This window comes from Onychostoma macrolepis, chromosome 12 (assembly GCF_012432095.1).
Source record: "Onychostoma macrolepis isolate SWU-2019 chromosome 12, ASM1243209v1, whole genome shotgun sequence".
NCBI lineage: Eukaryota > Metazoa > Chordata > Actinopteri > Cypriniformes > Cyprinidae > Onychostoma > Onychostoma macrolepis.
Genome location: NC_081166.1, coordinates 31,106,917 through 31,124,612, shown reverse-complemented (window position 1 = coordinate 31,124,612; position 17,696 = coordinate 31,106,917). Strand labels below are relative to the sequence as shown.

The following is a 17,696-nucleotide window of genomic DNA, read 5'->3' as shown; positions in this document are numbered from 1 at the left end:
TGGAAGTGCCTTAGCATGGTTCAAATCATACTTATCTGACCGCCATCAGTTCGTAGCAGTGAATGAAGAGGTATCATATTGATCACAAGTGCAGTATGGAGTACCTCAAGGCTCAGTACTAGGGCCGTTACTTTTCACGCTTTACATGTTACCCTTGGGAGATATTATCAGGAGACATGGTGTTAGCTTTCACTGTTATGCTGATGATACTCAGCTCTATATTTCTTCACAGCCTGGTGAAACACACCAAATTGAGAAACTAACGGAATGCATAGTCGATATAAAAATTGGATGACGAGTAATTTTTACTGCTAAATTCTGAAAAACAGAGGTGTTAATTATCGGACCTAAAACCCCACATATAATAACCTAGAACATTATCTAACACTTGATGGCTGCTCTGTCAATTCTTCTTCATCAGTCAGGAACCTAGGTGTGCTGTTTGATAGCAATCTTTCATTTGAAAGCCATGTTTCTAGCATCTGTAAAACTGCGTTTTTCATCTCAAAACATATCTAAATTGCGATCTATGCTCTCAACGTCAAATGCAGAAATGTTAATTCATGCGTTTATGACCTCAAGGTTAGACTATTGTAATGCTTTATTGGGTGGTTGTTCTGCACGCTTGATCAACAAACTACAGTTGGTCCAAAATGCAGCAGCTAGAGTCCTTACTAGAACCAGGAAATATGACCATATTAGCCCGGTTCTGTCAACACTGCACTGGCTCCCTATCAAACATCGGATAGATTTTAAAATCTTGTTAATTACTTATAAAGCCCTGAATGGCTTAGCTCCTCAGTACTTGAGCGAGCTCTTATCACACTATAGTCCTCCACATCCACTGCGTTCTCAAAACTCTGGCCGTTTGATAATACCTAGAATATCAAAATTGACTGCGGGCGGCAGAGCCTTTTCCTATTTAGCACCCAAACTCTGGAACAATCTACCTAACACTGTTCGGGAGGCAGACACACTCTGTCAGTTTAAATCTAAATTAAAGACCCATCTCTTTATCCTGGCGTACACATAACACACTAATACGCTTCTATTATTCAAATCCATTAAAGTTGTTAGGCTGCATTAGTTAGATCAACCGGAACCGGGAACACTCCCCATAACACACGGTGTACTCGTTACATCGTAAGTAGAATGGCATCTACGCTAATATTTGTCTGTTTCTTTCCTATTCTGATTCTCAGTTCGTATCCGATCAGATGGTGGATCAGCACCAAGAGATGATGTCTACAGCCCTGATCGTCAGCGGAGATCAGGACACCCAGATGAGTCCCAGAGACATATCCCCAGTGAAGGCCTCGATTAAAATACAATAAAACTAAAAATATAACATATAACTAAAAATATAATAAAATACCTAACTACATAATACTAGTATTGTTAGAAATTGCAACAAAATTAAAATAGAAATGTAAACTTTTGAACTGCGGGTTTCGTCTGGCCAGAGGAGAACTGGCCCCCCGACTGAGCCTGGTTTCTCCCAAGGTTTTTTTCTCCATTCTGTCTCGGAGGGAGTTTTGGTTCCTTGCCGCTGTCGCCTCTGGCTTGCTCAGTTGGGGACACTTAATTTCTAGCGATTATCGCCGATTTGATTGCACAGATACTATTTAAACTAAACTGAGCTAGACAATGACATCTCTGAATTCAATAATGAAATGCCTTTAACTGAAAATTGAGTGTTTAATCTTATCATTATACATTACTGACACTCTGTCTTTCAATTTGATACTGTTAAGTGCTTTGACACAATCTGTATTGTTAATAAATAAAGGTGTATAAATAAATAAAGGTGACTTGACTTGACTTAATTACAGTAGTTGTAATGGTCACGTCTCCGGTTTGCTCTTTTCATCCTGGCCAACAAGGGTCGCTCTTTTCAAGCCCTTTATGTTATGCTCCCTCCAGAACTGCAGATGGTGCTTACATCATAAACTCTAGTCTCTCCACTTCTGCAAATGGCGCCAGCAATACAGAAACTTCTTAGTGTTGCCCCGCAATTTTATCAGTAAAATAGCTTAATCATTGAAGAGCTACATTATTTTTCTCAACAAGGAGCTAGTGACATCTTTGTTTCTAAAGCAATTAAAGCCACAGCTTCACTGTTAACTCTTTCCCTGCCATTGACGAGATATCTCTTCAATTAAGAGACAACGCTTCCCCACCAAAGACGAGTTTTTACAGCAATCCATGTTCTAGTTGTAGGAAAGCCCTAGTGCATGCCCTGAATGAGTTACGGGACTTCTGGGTCTTCCAGGTGCGAATACAAGACAATCGGCATAACCGGTGGGATCAGAGAAAATGTAGATCATATATGTAGATCACGTTTTGACCATTTTGAATCTGATTGGACGAAGTAGTCAGTGAGGGAGAAGCCTTTACAGACACAGACACATCTCTAGTTGTGTTGTGGATAGAGCGATAACCTGTCGATCTGAATACGTTTGTGTGTGTGTGTGATCTATATACGTGAATGTATACATACATATATTTCACGAGTTCACACTTACATATAATAAACTTAGTAAAGGTTATGCGTATTTGGCGTGCTGTCCAGGGAGAGGGCTCCGAGCTCAGTAATGACTCCCAAGCCCGGGGTACTCTCCCTGTCTGGGGAGAGGGGTCTGAGAGCTCCTCCCCGTGCTGGGGTAGGAACATGCTGAAGGTGAGGAGTCGGGGTGGCAATCGTTGCGGTGGTATCTGTAAAGAGAGTGAAGCTTCTGTGGAAGCAGGCACTGCTGTGGCATCTGAAAGAGAATGTAGCTTCTGCGGAAACGGGCACTGCTGCGGCATCTGAAAGAGAATGTGGCTTCTACGGAAGCGGGCACTGCTGCGGCAGTATCAAATGAACAGGGCACTGCAGCGGCAGTATCAAATGAAGCAAGGCACTACAGCGGCAGTATCAAATGAAGCAGGGTACTGCAGCGGCAGTATTGAATTAGGTGGGCACTGCAGCAGCAGTATCAAATGAAGCAGGGCACTACCGCGGCAGTATCAAATGAAGCAGGCACTGCTGCGGCATCTGAAAAAGAATGTGGCTTCTGTGGAAACGGTCACTGCTACAGCATCTGAAAAGAGGAGGCTTCTGCGGGAGCGAGCACTGCTGTGGCATCTGAAATGAGAAGGAGACTTCTGCAGAAGCGGGCACTGCTGCGGCATCTGAAAAGAGAAGGAGACACTGCTGCAGCTGTGGGGAATTACAGACAAAGGCTCCTGCGGGAGCAGTCACTGCTGTGGCAGTGGGAAGTAGAGATGAGTGGGAAGTAGAGATAGAGGCTCCTGCGGGAGCAGTCACTGCTGCGGCATCTCAAAAAAAAACGTGGCTTCTACGGAAGTGAGCACTGCTGCGGCAGTGGGGAAATGCAGAAAAAACTCCTGCGGGAGCAGACACTGCTGCAGCAGTGGGGAATTACAGACAAAGGCTCCTGCGGGAGCAGTCACTGCTGCGGCAGTGGGAAGTAGAGATGAGTGGGAAGTAGAGATAGAGGCTCCTGCGGGAGCAAGCACTGCTGCGGCATCTGAAAAGACAACGTGGCTTCTATGGAAGTGAGCACTGCTGAGGCATCTGAAAGAGAATGTGGCCTCTACGGAAGCAAGCACTGCTGCGGCATCTGAAAAGAGAAGGAGGCTTCTGCGGAAGCGAGAACTGCTGCGGCAGTGGGGAAAAAGCAGATAAGGCTCCTGCGAGAGTAGGGTGCTGCTGGGATGGTTGAAGTGGAGATGAGCCGCTATGGGTGGATTTGGTGGTGTTAAAGGGGATGGCTATGGCGGGTCTGAGGTTAGAGTGAACAGGGATGTACTGGCGTTAAAGGGGTCAGCTGATGAGGGGTCAGTGAGCTTCTTTGATATGGATGGGTCTTCACCACTAGCGGAGGCAGCCTCACGCTAACGTCTGCTATGGAAGCTGGAGGTCACTGAAAAGAAAAAATTGTTTGGGTCTGTGATATAATGGCAAGAGAAGCGAACCGAATGCTGAAAGTCTAGAGGTAAGACATGCTTGATTATTTATAGGGGTTCTCTCTTGCGCTGATTGGATAGATGGTGTAATTACTAATGATGAATTGGCCGTGTTAATTATCTGTGCTTGCTCCTCCTGAAATTTGTTTAAAAAACATCACATACATATTAGTGTTGTCAAAATTAGCACATTAACACAGGCGATTAATTTTTTCAGTTTAACACAGGGGTGACCAAGTTCGGTCCTGGAGGGCCGGTGTCCTGCAGAGTTTAGCTCCAACCCTAATGAAACACACCTGAAGCAGCTAATCAAGGTCTTACTCGGTATACTTGAAACTTCCAGGCAGGTGTGTTGAGGCAAGTTGAGCTAAACTCTGCAGGACACCGGCCCTCCAGGATCACGTTTGATGACCCCTGGTTTAACTTATTTAATTATACTTATCAATTATTTAATGCCGTTAACGCAGGGGCGGAGCCTAGGGATGGCCACCCCACTCATAGCTGCTACTTCTGTCTCTTTTTTCTTGACAAGGAGTGCATTTATTCAGTTGCAAAATGTCTTTATGACCACATCAAACTGGAGACATTTCAGAAGCGCGTCATGCGCTTCCACTTCACTTCAGCACCAGGCGCAAGTCAAACGAGCACGGAAACGATAACTGTGCTAATAGCGCATGCTCTTGCACGCACAAATGCACCAGTGCGCGCTGTAGCCTTTATCATTTCATATCAAAGCGTGAAATAAACTACGAGCATGCAATGTTGTGGTCAGTTAAGACATGAAGTTACCATAAAGGCGATTTAAAGCTGCCTCAAAACCTGCCTGTTATATGAGTCACATTTAAAAACATGTCTCTGAAATGGTTTTCAAAACTGTCCTGGAGCATCCCAGCACTGTCTCCCTCATCTAACACACCCGATTTAACTCGTCAGTTCATTAGAAGAGACTGAAATGGGTCAGAAAAGGTAAAGACAGATGAGAGAAAATACGATGCGTGTCAGATCCGCATCACGTTCAGCAGCAACAGCTCTTAAATAAACAGCAGCCAAAACAACCTAATAACCAGCTGCTGTGATGTCTGTTTATCAAAGAAAAAAAAGAAAAAAAAGAGGAAATCAACAACTTTTATAGCTTCAAGTTATTCATCTGTATTTAGTTTAGAATTTAGTGTTTGATAACTTTATTAAATTTCTTTATATTTCTGCTGAGGGGCATAGGTAGCTAAATATGACATTTATTATAATGGGTTTATGTGAAGATTGTTTTAAGTTCACCTAAATTAGAAGTTATTTTTAAAGTCTAATAAATGTTAAAATTGATAGCTCTTAATTATAATGTAATGTTGAATGGCTATAGTCAATGGTTAAATATTAGAGGAAAATTTGTAATCATTATTAATTGGTATCAGTGATACTGGCCTTCAGTCATAAAAAGATGGCATTAAAGAAATATTAAAAATATACTTTATGTTGTTTGTACATTAATTTGAAGATTGAATGTGAAATTATTGCAATATAGAACCATATTTAAAAACTTTAATGTTAATCGCGATTAATTTAAGAAAAAATGTGCAATTATTTATTTTATTTTTTATCAATTGACAGCACTACTATATATATATATATATATATATATATATATATATGTATTAGGGGTGGCACGGTACATGTATTCGTACCGAACCGTCACGGTACAGGCGTCTCGGTTCGGTGCATGAGGCTCACGACGAATACAGGCAATTCACCCCCAATCCAGAAGGGGTGCCCGCAGTAATGTCTGGCGCTGTTTGATAACCGCCAGCAGAAGAACAGCAAATGCCATGAGATGCGCACTAGGGGTGTGCGATACTGCAAATTTTGGTATCGATCTGATACCAAGTAAATACAGGGCAAGTATCGCGATACTGATACCGATACCGATACTTTTTTCTTTTTAATAACATGCATTTAAATGACCAATTACACTTTGAAAATTAACAATAACTTATGTTGATATGACTAAAATATTATATTCACCTTAAAGCTATGTGGATATTTGCCTTTCTGAAAGGAGTTTGCAAGCAGAGGAGCCCAGAATATGAAAGCAATGCGTAAAGTTTCCTGTTAAGCATTTTCCTCCCATAAAAAAAGAGTTATAAAGAAAAAAAAAACTTAACATGGACTAATGCATTAAGAAAGTAATATTGAAAGGCCAACTCAGTATACTGATGATGCAAACTATATGCAGGCAAGCAGCCCAGCATATGAACGCAAAGTGCATGCATGTTAAGTGTTTTCCTCTGATAGAAAACTTTATAAAGAAAAAAACAACAACGTGGCTTAATGGTTGAAGACTGTATAAAAAGGCCAAATTCGGTAAATTTAATGGGTCTGGCTTCCAGTCTCATCCGCTTCCAGCGATTTTTAACTGTACAAAAGCTTGGTATTGCAAACTATTTTTGGTTTATTTTTCTCATGATTTCCCTACCGTGCCTAAGGAAGTGGAAGTCTTGTACATACAGTCTATGAAAAAAGCTTACTTTCACGTTGAAAAAGGTGAATAAATTTGGTGCTGTTGCCACAGTAGCGAATTTCTACCGTTCCATTTCTCGCTGTAGCATAATATCCGCTTGCGCATGGAGCCCCTGAGTCACGTAATGGCATAACAAAACACTAAAGCAGGGGAGGAGCAGTAAGGTTTGCATACGAGACGTGAAAAGAGCGGTATATAAACACACAGATATGTCTATTCTTTGTTGAATGTATTAAGCAATATGTTAAGTGTAGAGGAGAGGAAATTAACCTAAAGTATCGATCTAATCAGGCTAGTATCGATCCGATACCAATACCAACGTTGGTATCGATACTATCGATATTAAGATCGATCCGCCCACCCCTAATGCGCACTTGAAAACAAAGGCCCCAGACAGTGACCATGTGCTGATTCTGCACGTGTCTCTCACATAGACTGACAAGGGAGTATACTTTAAAGGTTTGTGCACTCAACTGTTTGCGAAATGGAGCTTTGTGCTCGTGTAGCCTACCTCTCTAATTTTTGAAAGCTAAGACTTTGTTTCATATTAGAAATAAACTGCTCTGTCTTGCCTGTTGGCACATTGTTAGTTTCTTCTTTGCTCTGCGATCTATTTTTAACTGTGTGAGAATGTGTAGTGTGAGAGTGCCATGGCTTGTCAGATGTAGCAACAATAACTAAGGGGGGCGGGTCTTTGTGAAGGGTTAATTCATCACGTTTTTACAGTTGCCTGTCGTCATGTCTGATTGTTATTGTATTTTTATTTTATTTATTTTTTTGACCTGCATGTCTGTTTTTGTTTTGATGGAAGCTAGGCTCTCCAAGTTTATTTTGTACTTTGTATCTGTTTGTTTCTCCAGTACATATTGATTTCATTCTTTTATTTTTCACACTCTTAGAGCACTACAGAGCCAGGTTCAATCTCCTCCTAAAGCAGCCTCATTACAAAAGCTGTATGTGTGTGTTTGTTGCTGCTATAATTTAATCCATCCTTTTCATTGATTTCATATCCACTCACCAAACTTACATATATCCAGAATGGTCTTGAAACTGATATTTCAAGGTTTAAAGGTGCAGTATGTAAGATTGACAGCTAGCGGTTGAAATGGGTACTGCAAAAACAAAGGCATTCTGCCCCGGAACGCACATTTCAGAGTCGAATTACTGGCTGTAACATTATTTTTCAGAGAAACAGCTATGTAAACATAACATGTTTCCTAAATATCTACAAACATATTATGTTATATTATTTGGCTTTAGAAGAGTCAAAACTTACATACAGCACCTTTAAAAAATCTGTAATAAATGCTTGAATGATGTTCTATAATGATGTACAGAAAGCTAAATTGTAGTGTTGTTGGTTCACATAAACTATTGAATAATGAAAATGATACTGTGTTTTTATACTAAAAATATAAAAAAAATAATGAATAACCCTGGGAGAGTACAGCAGTTGATCTTGGTTGGTTCTGAGCTGTGAAACAATGACTTGTCCTTGATGCTTGTATCTTGGAGCTCCTAGAATAGCATAGCTAGTCCTTGACACTGCAGCAACAGCCATTGAATAACCTTCAGATAAAATGCAATAGTTCAGTAGTATGCATGTTCTGAGTTGTATTTGCAGTATTGATGAAACTGACTTTAAATTTGTGTCTATGTTTGAGTGTGTTTCCAAAAAAAAAAAAAAAGCCTCACCTAGATAGCTTTCATGCACAATGCCTTTTTGAAAGGAGCTGTCGGGAAAATATTCCTGATAACCACCTTTCCACTGGAAAGCTCCCACAGCACTCACTAACACACTTCCCTAAACAAAGCAAAAATAAAACTGTAACTGGATTTAGACACATATAGAACATCTCAAGTTACTTCATACCCTTTTTATATAATGACAAAATTTGTCTGAACTGCAAAAGAAGAAAGAGTGCAATATTTTATTTGGGGTCATAGATGTTACAATATTGAAAGTTTATTCTTTTATATTTTCAACCTTTCTTAAAAATACAACTGTATCCTACTATGATCATTCACTTAGTCTGAAAATTTTACTGTTAAGGTTTTGGTAAAACTGCATATTTATTTACATATGATGTGAAAGCTGTGCTGAATCCATCCTGTGCAAACTCCATTCTAGAGGAATCACCTGAAGTTTGGGTTCCTGCAGCGAAGAAACAATTAAATTATTGACCCATTTAAAAGGGACCTATTATGCCCCTTTATACAAGGTGTAATATAAGTCTCAGGTGTCCCTGAATGTGTCCAATTTTTGAGTGGAAGCCGTTTTCGTGCATGTATCTTTAAATGAAAATGAGCTGCTATTCACTGCCCCCTTTCCAGAATAAAGCTGGCGCTGCGACTCAATCAGCTCCCAAGTTCATTAGTCAGGGCACTGATCAGGGAGTCAGCACTTTTAAGGACTATCTCAATCGTGAAATCCTTCCAGTGCCCTGAAACGCTTGCTCCCTGAAAAAAACCCACAATACACTGCAAAAGCCAGGGAGCATCGATACTCACTATGCTCCATTACTGAAAATTTTGGGTTCGGAGCCCTCCTTCAGGACCATGGGCGACATTTGACTCTCAAGTCAGGGGGGGCAAGAAAAAAAAAAAAAGCAAAAAAAAAAAAATATATATTTTTTGGATGTAGCCTATGCATCAAAACAATGTGCTACATCACAACGCATTGTGTCAATACAGCGCAGTGAAGAATAACTTAAAGAGGTTGCCTGCATTTACTAAACTGTGGAACTTTGACTCTTGCTGCTGATTGGAATGGCGATGCTTCCCGTTTTAAGTGTCAGTTGATGGCCTTTTATTTTTAACCAGAAACGTGCGTGCTGCTTTTCTGATGTTCACATAAGTTTTCCTTGTCTTTTTCCCGTGTCACTTGAGGTGACTTTATTGTGGTGAGACACGTGAGGAAAAAATAAACGATCAGTTGTGGGACTATTCTGTCATAAATCGCATACCATTCATTTCTGAACTTTTTACCGTCCGTTGCTGGAAATGAAATTACTGGTTGATATGTCCCGATCTCAATAAAGTTTACACACGCTTTTAGACCGTGAACTGAATCTCACTCAGGATGCGCGCTGCCTGTGGAAGTTTGGCCAGGACCGCTTCCAGAATAAATCACGGAGGGATTTTTGTCCCGTCCATTGTTTATCACTGATATTTTGAGAATGAATCAAGCATCATTCCTGAAACTTTGCAGCATGTATGTGTCCGAAAAACGAAAGTTTCATTCAAATTCTGAATGGATTATAGCCTAGAAAACACACAAAGCGCGCTCCCTTCATTATTACTAAAATAACCAATCATCAAAGTTCATCGTGATCTCACAAAGTTCCGTTATAATCAAGCTACACTAAACTACACAATAAATCTCTTATTTACATCGTGTCTGCACTTACTTAGTCATGAGATGATTCACGAGGGTGCAAAACTCCGGCTCTTTCAGCGGTGAGTGAATTCTGAAAACTCTTACATTTCTGATTGGCCATTGCGTTGAAGAAATCAACAGATATGTCTTTGATTGGCTACATTGCTCAACGTTGCAAAAACACTTTAGATAGTTTCCCAGATCTTTTAATTGATTTTACTTTTGTTTGAGGGTATTTAGCACCGTCTAGTACCCCCATACAACCGGGCCTGCGCTGACATCAGAGATTCCATGACTGACCATATGGAGCAGGGGCAACTGCATATGGCCTGTATGTGAATGTAAACAATCTGCAAAGTTGTAAAGCCAAAAGTGCACGATAAATAAAGTTATTGTCTCCCAAAAGAAAGAATCGACTCTGAAAAGCCTAAACGAGTTGTCAGTAATTCAAATCCCACTTCCGTGACGGGGTAACACATTTGCATAATGCCCGTCTATGTTCTACATTGGTCGGCCGCGAACAACTTGACCTGCCCTCAAACAATATAGCTTGTCCGTGTAGTTAACATCATGTCGAGAAGACGCCGTGATAGTAAATACATAATATTTTCACTTCCGAAAAATTAAGCTGCAAAGAATCAGTGTATCATTTTGTAATAACTGAATTGATTCTCCCTGAAAGCTTTTGAATTCACTGTTAAATGTATCATAGTCGTAATTATAGTGGATACCTTTAGACGTGCATTTGTTGCTGACATAAAACAATCTGCCCTTTTCACAGAATTTTGTACCTGCTTACCAAACTTATTTACATACTCCAAGAACAAACATTTAGGGTGAACATGTAAAAGAAACCGAATCCATTCACATATCAGTGCACCTTCAGAATGATACAGAAATACATTTTCATTCTTAATGTCCTTGTCTTCAGAGCTGTCAACATACCTTCAATGGCAATAATGTTCTCCTCCAGTTTTTGAAGAATATTGTTCAGTGCATTAAAGTCTGTCACTTCGAACACGTGATCAGTATCTGGATCAGAAGCAATTGTATTCAGCTCTGCTTTCGCACTGTTATCATTAAAAGCATTACCAACCTAGGAACAAAAAAAATATTGTGTCCTTAAAGATAAATATGATACAAAGCATATTTCATTGAGTTATAAATGCACAGGAATACGAAATATTAATTATATATAAGCACACACACACTTGAGCCACTCTGGGCCCCTATTCACAAAACATTTTATCTTACCATTAAGAGTTCTCCTAAGTAGCAGTTTTTAGATAAGAGTTTTCTCTTAAAACCTATCCACAAAGCTGCTGAGACAAACTTTTACTAAGGAAAAGAGAGAAGTCTTATAAAGTAAGAGTAAGGCCGGGGTTGACCTCATTGCTATGGATGATGTCGGCGTGCTTATTACCTATGCACACAGTGATTGGCTGATAGGGGAGGGGTCTCTGTCAGAGATTTATTCATAGAAATATTGTAGAGCGCAATATTATGTTGCCATATTCAAATAAAGGTTTCAAAATGCAGGCTAACTGTCACTAATTAAGTATGCTCAGCTAATTGTCAGCCTCTTACATTCTTCTCGTAGTGGATATGCATATAAACAGATTTTTAATTAACAGAGCACAATAATCATGGCTGATAGTAAGACATGCAAATGTAAAAGAAAACCAAACTGGACGCAAGAACAGCTGTTACTTCTTGCCCAACTGTCTAATGAAAAGGATATAATTAAAGGAAAATTTGGAGTTGGGATAACCTCCAAACCCAAAAAGGTGATACTTTTTAAAAGCTCATTAACGTTAAATGTTTCTAAAATGTTTATATTTCGAGGCAGATTTCCGGCAATAGCCATTTTAGGATAGTTGTTACTTGGTCTTAGTGACTTAGGAGTCCTCTTCACTACTCCTAACGTTTCACATATTTAGGAGCTAGTTATAGCGCTAAAAACGCTTTGTGAAATACTCTTTATTATTATTAATAAATACTCTACATTATTTTTAAGATTTTCTCCTACAATCCGAATTCCGGAAATGTTGGGACATTTTTTAAATTGGAATAAAATGAAAACTAAAATACTTTTAAAATCACATGAGCCAATATTTTATTCACAATAGAACATAGAGAACATAACAAATGTTTAAACTGAGAAATTTTACACTTTTATCCATTAATTGATCTCATTTCAAATTTGATGCCTGCTACAGGTCTCAAAAAAGTTGGCAAGGGGGCAAGAAAGGACTGAAAAAGCAAGACATTTTGAAAAGATTCAGCTGGGAGAACATCTAGCAACTAATTAAGTTAATTGACATCAGGTCTGCAACATGATTAGCTATGAAAGGGATGTCGTAGAGAGACTCTCTCAGAAGTAAAGATGGGCAGAGGCTCTTCAATCTGTGAAAGAGTGCATAAAAAGATTGTGGAATACTTTAAAAACAATATTTCTCAATGTCAAATTGCAAAGGCTTTGCAAATCTCATCATCTACAGTGCATGACATCATCAAAAGATTCAGAGAAACTGGAGAAATCTCTGTGCGACACTGCATCACTCATCGGCATGATTCTGTCATTGACATTACTAAATGGGTCCAGGAACACTTCCAGAAACCACTGACGGTAAACACAATCCGCCGTGCCATCTGCAGATGCCAACTAAAGCTCTATCATGCAAAAAGGAAGCCATATGTGAACATGGTCCAGAAGCACCATCGTGTCCTGTGGGCCAAGGCTCATGTAAAATGGACTGTTTCAAAGTGGAAAAGTGTTCTATGGTCAGACGAGTCCAAATTTGACATTCTTGTTGGAAATCACGGACGCCGTGTCCTCCGGGCTAAAGAGGAGGGAGACCTTCAAGCATGTTATCAGTGTTCAGTTCAAAAGCCAGCATCTCTGATGGTATGAGGGTGCATAAATGCATACAGTATGGGCAGCTTGCATGTTTTGGAAGGCACTGTGAATGCTGAAAGGTATATAAAGGTTTTAGAGCAACATATGCTCCCCTCCAGACGACGTGTATTTCAGCAGGACAATGCAAAACCACATACTGCAGCGATTACAACAGCATGGCTTCGTATTAGAAGAGTCCGGGTGCAGAATTGGCCTACCTGCAGTCCAGATCTTTCACCTATAGAGAACAATTGGCGCATCATTAAACGAAAAATACGTCAAAGACGACCACGAACTCTTCAGCAGCTGGAAACCTATATCAGGCAAGAATGGGACCAAATTCCAACACCAAAACTCCAGAAACTCATAACCTCGATGCCCAGATGCTACACCATGGTAAACATGCCCCTGTCCGAACTATTTTGAGACCTGTAGCAGGCATCAAATTTGAAATGAGCTGATTTTGGGCATACAATTGTAAAATTTCTCAGTTTAAACATTTGTTGTTATCTATGCTCTATTGTGAATAAAATTTTGGCTCATGTGATTTGAAATTCTTTTAGTTTTAATTTTATTCAAATTTAAAAAACGTCCCAACATTTCCGGAATTCGGGTTGTAAATCGCATGTTATGAGCTACTTTTAGCCTTAAGATGTTTTGTGAATACGGGCCCAGATGTAAGATATTTGAATGACATATGTGAAGAAAAAAAACATACCCCAATCGCAAATCGTGTTATGTACTTTGCCTCTGCCTGTATTGCTGCATCTTTCAATAAGTTCCTGTCATGTGAAGCTCCATCAGTAATAACAACCAAGACTTTTTTTGCTGATAGTCTTGACCCTACAGCAGGTTTAAATAGATCATTCCTGGTATTTGAAAAGAGATTTAGATAAATATAGGATATATTTATATATGGTATACATGAATGATAAAGACCCATACATATTAGGGGTGTAATGATTCATCGATATGGATCGATACATCGATACGATCTCTGACGATACGATGCATCGATGCCACACGTAAAATATTGATACTATCGATACTAAAATATCGCACCTTTATTTTGGCACTGTCCACATTTTCACATAATGTCCATCTATGCATTACCGCCAATGCTTGCATTCTCGTTCAAACTCACGTATCAAGGACTGCCCGAAGGCACAAGGTGAGCATAAATGACGCTCGGCTCGGGATTGTTGGCGGAACATTCAAGCGCTGTGTGAGAAGTTTTCTGCGCACACATCTGAAGCGCACACACACAGACAGCAGCATCTACACCGCACGAATACTAAACTGAGCTCTCTTCCGCTTTTTCGTGCATGGATGAATAAATACAGACAAAATTACATCAAAATTTTGGCGAATATCCTAGTAAACACAGTCGGTTAGGCATATGTCTTAATGTAAACAGTTGAGAAGTATCAGTAGCCTATATTAAATCCGTGCTTTCGTTCTTAAAGTGAAAGCAAAAGCTGTCAAAGAAAAATACAAGTGCTCACTGCTCCTGACTAAATAACCTTTGTAGCATCAAAAATGATTAATCTATATTTAATTTACACTGTGAAGATGCAGTTATTTTACACTTGACCATTACATTTCTATAGCATACCTGATATAGAGCTGAGCAGAAAAACCTGAAAAGCATATTTTATTGAACTTGTGTCTTTGTTCTATTGTATTTATTTTCTGCTATTGCTTGTAATTTGGTTATCTGTAGAAAATATTTTTAGCACTGAGCCCATAGCAGCCAGAATTGTTTTTCCAATTGTTTATTTTCTTTATTATTATAAAAAAAAAGAAAAAGAAAAGAAAAGTGTATAGGCCTATTTTTTTTGTTGTGAATGTCCCAATTGAGGTACAGGATGTGAAAATTTCAGATAAATGTTCATGTTATATATTTTGGTTGCATTTGTGAGTTAATAAAAATGTAGATGGTTGTTTAATAATATCATATTATCGAAATATTGATCGATATACTCCTGTATCGAACCGAATCGTAATCGTATCGTAGAATTTTTTGAGGTATCGGCAAATATCGTATCGCTGGGTATGAGAATCAATATCGTATTGTATCATGACGAACCATCCGATTTACACCCCTAATATATATGTATATTTATACCCTTTATATGGGGTTGACACTATCGACTTGGTCAGTAAGTAACCCACATAAACACCCTAGAAACAATGTTAACAACCAATAGTGTCTCAATCAGCTCCTAATCAATTTGTATATCAAATACATGATTTTGGGTATAGAATAAGTACTTGCATTGCAAGATGATACCACTCATAACAGGTATTTTATTCATTAGGATTGATATCTTTCTGGCAGCCTTTATTTATGCAGATAAATACTCCACCACATGATCTGCTTATGTTTTGTTGAATTATAATTTAATATAAGTTTGTCTTCTCAAAACTTGTTTTGCATGATGTATATTGAGTTGTTTCATATGATTTACACATTTTAAGGAAAGGATGTGACGTGACGTGACATGACGTGTAGCCAAGTATGGTGTCCCAAGTGAACACACACACACCTCAGTCGAGGTATTGAATGTGGAAGAGAGTGCTGGTCATTCACTCCCCCCACCTATCCCTGCCGATAATCAAACTCACAACCTTTGTGTTACAAGTCCGACTCTCTAACCATAAGGCCTTGACTGCCCCATTACTGCCACGGACCTATTTCACATTTCCAGGTTTCTCAGCAGTGGAAGTCATCATATTTGGGTAAACTTCGAGAGCAGTAAATGAGAGATTACCACAAATATATATTTTGGATTCCCATTTGCTCAAATAACAAAAGAAAAACACCAGGATAGTGTTTTCCAGACTTTCAATCAAAGGAAAAAAATTGAGAGAGACTGAAAAATTTACCGTCACTTCCATATACACTGCATTAGAAACACCCTCTCATTAGCGTTAACAATTTTTTGTAATTTGATGCAAAGGTGATATAATACAAAGTATAGTGTTATAAATGTACATTTAAAAATAAATAAATAAAAATAAATAAATAAAAATTATATATATATATGAGAACCAACAAACACAAGTGAAACCATAGGGCTATATATAAGAGTCAAACAACGTTAAGTAAATCAGGCAAAGGTGAAACTAATTTGTAAGTAAGGGAACTAACAAGCGGAGTCTGTAACTAAACTTAAAAGGAACACAGAAACCAGAAATAGGCCATGTCCACAGAAACATGAGTATTTTCAAAACTGCAGCTTTTTCTATGCGGTTTGGCCTTTCGTCCACACACAAATGCAGTATCAGGTCACTGAAACCGAACGTCTTTTTGAAAACTCCTGCCAGGGTGAAGATTTTCAGAAATTCCGGTTGCAGTGTTGTCGTGTAGCCAGTGAAAGTGAAGATTTTGGCTTGTGACGTCGGAGTGCGCACTTTTTTCAGGCTTCTGATTGGCCATCATGGCTTTACGGTTAAGGTTATATTACCACCTGTTGGTTTGGCATGCTCCTGACTGCGCTTCATAGCGTGTTTTTGCATTTTCATGTGGACGAGATTTTTTTTTTTTTTTAAACGAAGGAAAAAATTGGTTTATAAAAAATACCCGTGTATGTGTGGACTAGGCCATACAGGAGCAAAATGAAAACTAAACTGAACATAATCCTGACACATACTAAATCTACTTAATTAAAGTTTTCCAATTATTGTAGTAACAAACAATTCTTACACAAGTTTTATGATGGCTGTTGCAGTGAAAGTGCTGTCTCCTCTCTGGTACTGTATACCCGTCACCTTATCTTCCCATGCATCTTGAATTTTGAGCCGATTAAAATCGTAGTGAATTGTACAACCTCTGGAGTACTGTGCAATGGCAAACTGTAAACCAACAACAGATAAACTATCATTGTGTGGTCAATAGGGTTGGGTATCGAAAACCGGTTCCATTTTAGAACCGGTTTCAAATTTCCAAGAACCGGGTGTTCAATAAGACACGTGTATTTTGATTCTGCTTAACGATTCCTGCGATCGCATTTCAATGTGATTTTAAACGACTGAATCACAGGAAGGGAAATAACTAGCTCACTGTTTGCATGCAGCGCACACATCTGAAGCGCGAGCACAGAGAACAGCGGCTTTGACAGCGGCCCCGATGCGGGTTCTGTATCCGTTTTCGAAACGTTTAATTCATTTCCACTGCAGAAAAGGTTGTTCCAAGGTGGAATGGACTTCTTTTTCACATTTACCAACCAATCTGCACAAAAATGTCAGTATATCATCACAAACACAGCCATTTTTTGTCTTAAGTGCATGTAAACAGTTGCGAAGGAAAAGGAAGTATTTTTATATCTGCGTGCATTCGGTGTTAAAGAGACAGCAGGCTAATAAACGTGTACTGCATGAAAAGACAAATTTCCGGGATAAATCGGACAATGGAAATTTCAGTGAAATTTAAGGTGTATGACCCGTGTACGAAAATCCCGTACGTACATACACTTGAGATGCACTGAGATTTTCAGAGACAGGATATTTCTGATTGCACACACTAGACATGTTCAGAGATTTCCAGTATACCAGCCCTAATGAAAATGACCCATGTTTTTATTATAGTAAAAGTGTAGTTACCTTTTTTGGCAGATTTATTGCCATATTTGTATAACCACAGTTTTACTACAAATACACGTTTTTAACTACAATAACATGTATATACATATACACATATATACATATACACATACTGTACATATATACATATACATACATACATACATATGTACCATGGTTAATTGTCATAAGGAGCAAACACTGTTGTGTTTTTTTTTGGGGTGGTTATCAGTTAAAAATTAATCGACCAGTAATTTTTAAATCTGTAGGCAAATTTAAATTAATCTGAAGTGAATTAATCTAAATGAGTCTTTTGATTAACATAATCGCAAAACTTGAGTGAAATTAAT

The 17,696-nt window shown here is 38.8% G+C and overlaps 1 protein-coding gene across 1 annotated transcript in view; it reads right to left on the bottom strand.

Moving 5' to 3' along the window:
• LOC131551213 (integrin alpha-M-like) overlaps window positions 1-17,696 on the bottom strand; it is an 86,055-nt gene that overhangs the window by 41,255 nt on the left and 27,104 nt on the right. The window contains exons 7-12 of the mRNA XM_058793978.1: window positions 16,472-16,620; window positions 13,481-13,631; window positions 10,809-10,959; window positions 8,566-8,639; window positions 8,180-8,288; window positions 7,920-8,053 (exon numbers count right to left, since the gene is read on the bottom strand). Coding sequence (XP_058649961.1) covers window positions 7,920-8,053; window positions 8,180-8,288; window positions 8,566-8,639; window positions 10,809-10,959; window positions 13,481-13,631; window positions 16,472-16,620 — 768 coding nt within the window. The remainder of the gene's footprint in view (window positions 1-7,919; window positions 8,054-8,179; window positions 8,289-8,565; window positions 8,640-10,808; window positions 10,960-13,480; window positions 13,632-16,471; window positions 16,621-17,696) is intronic.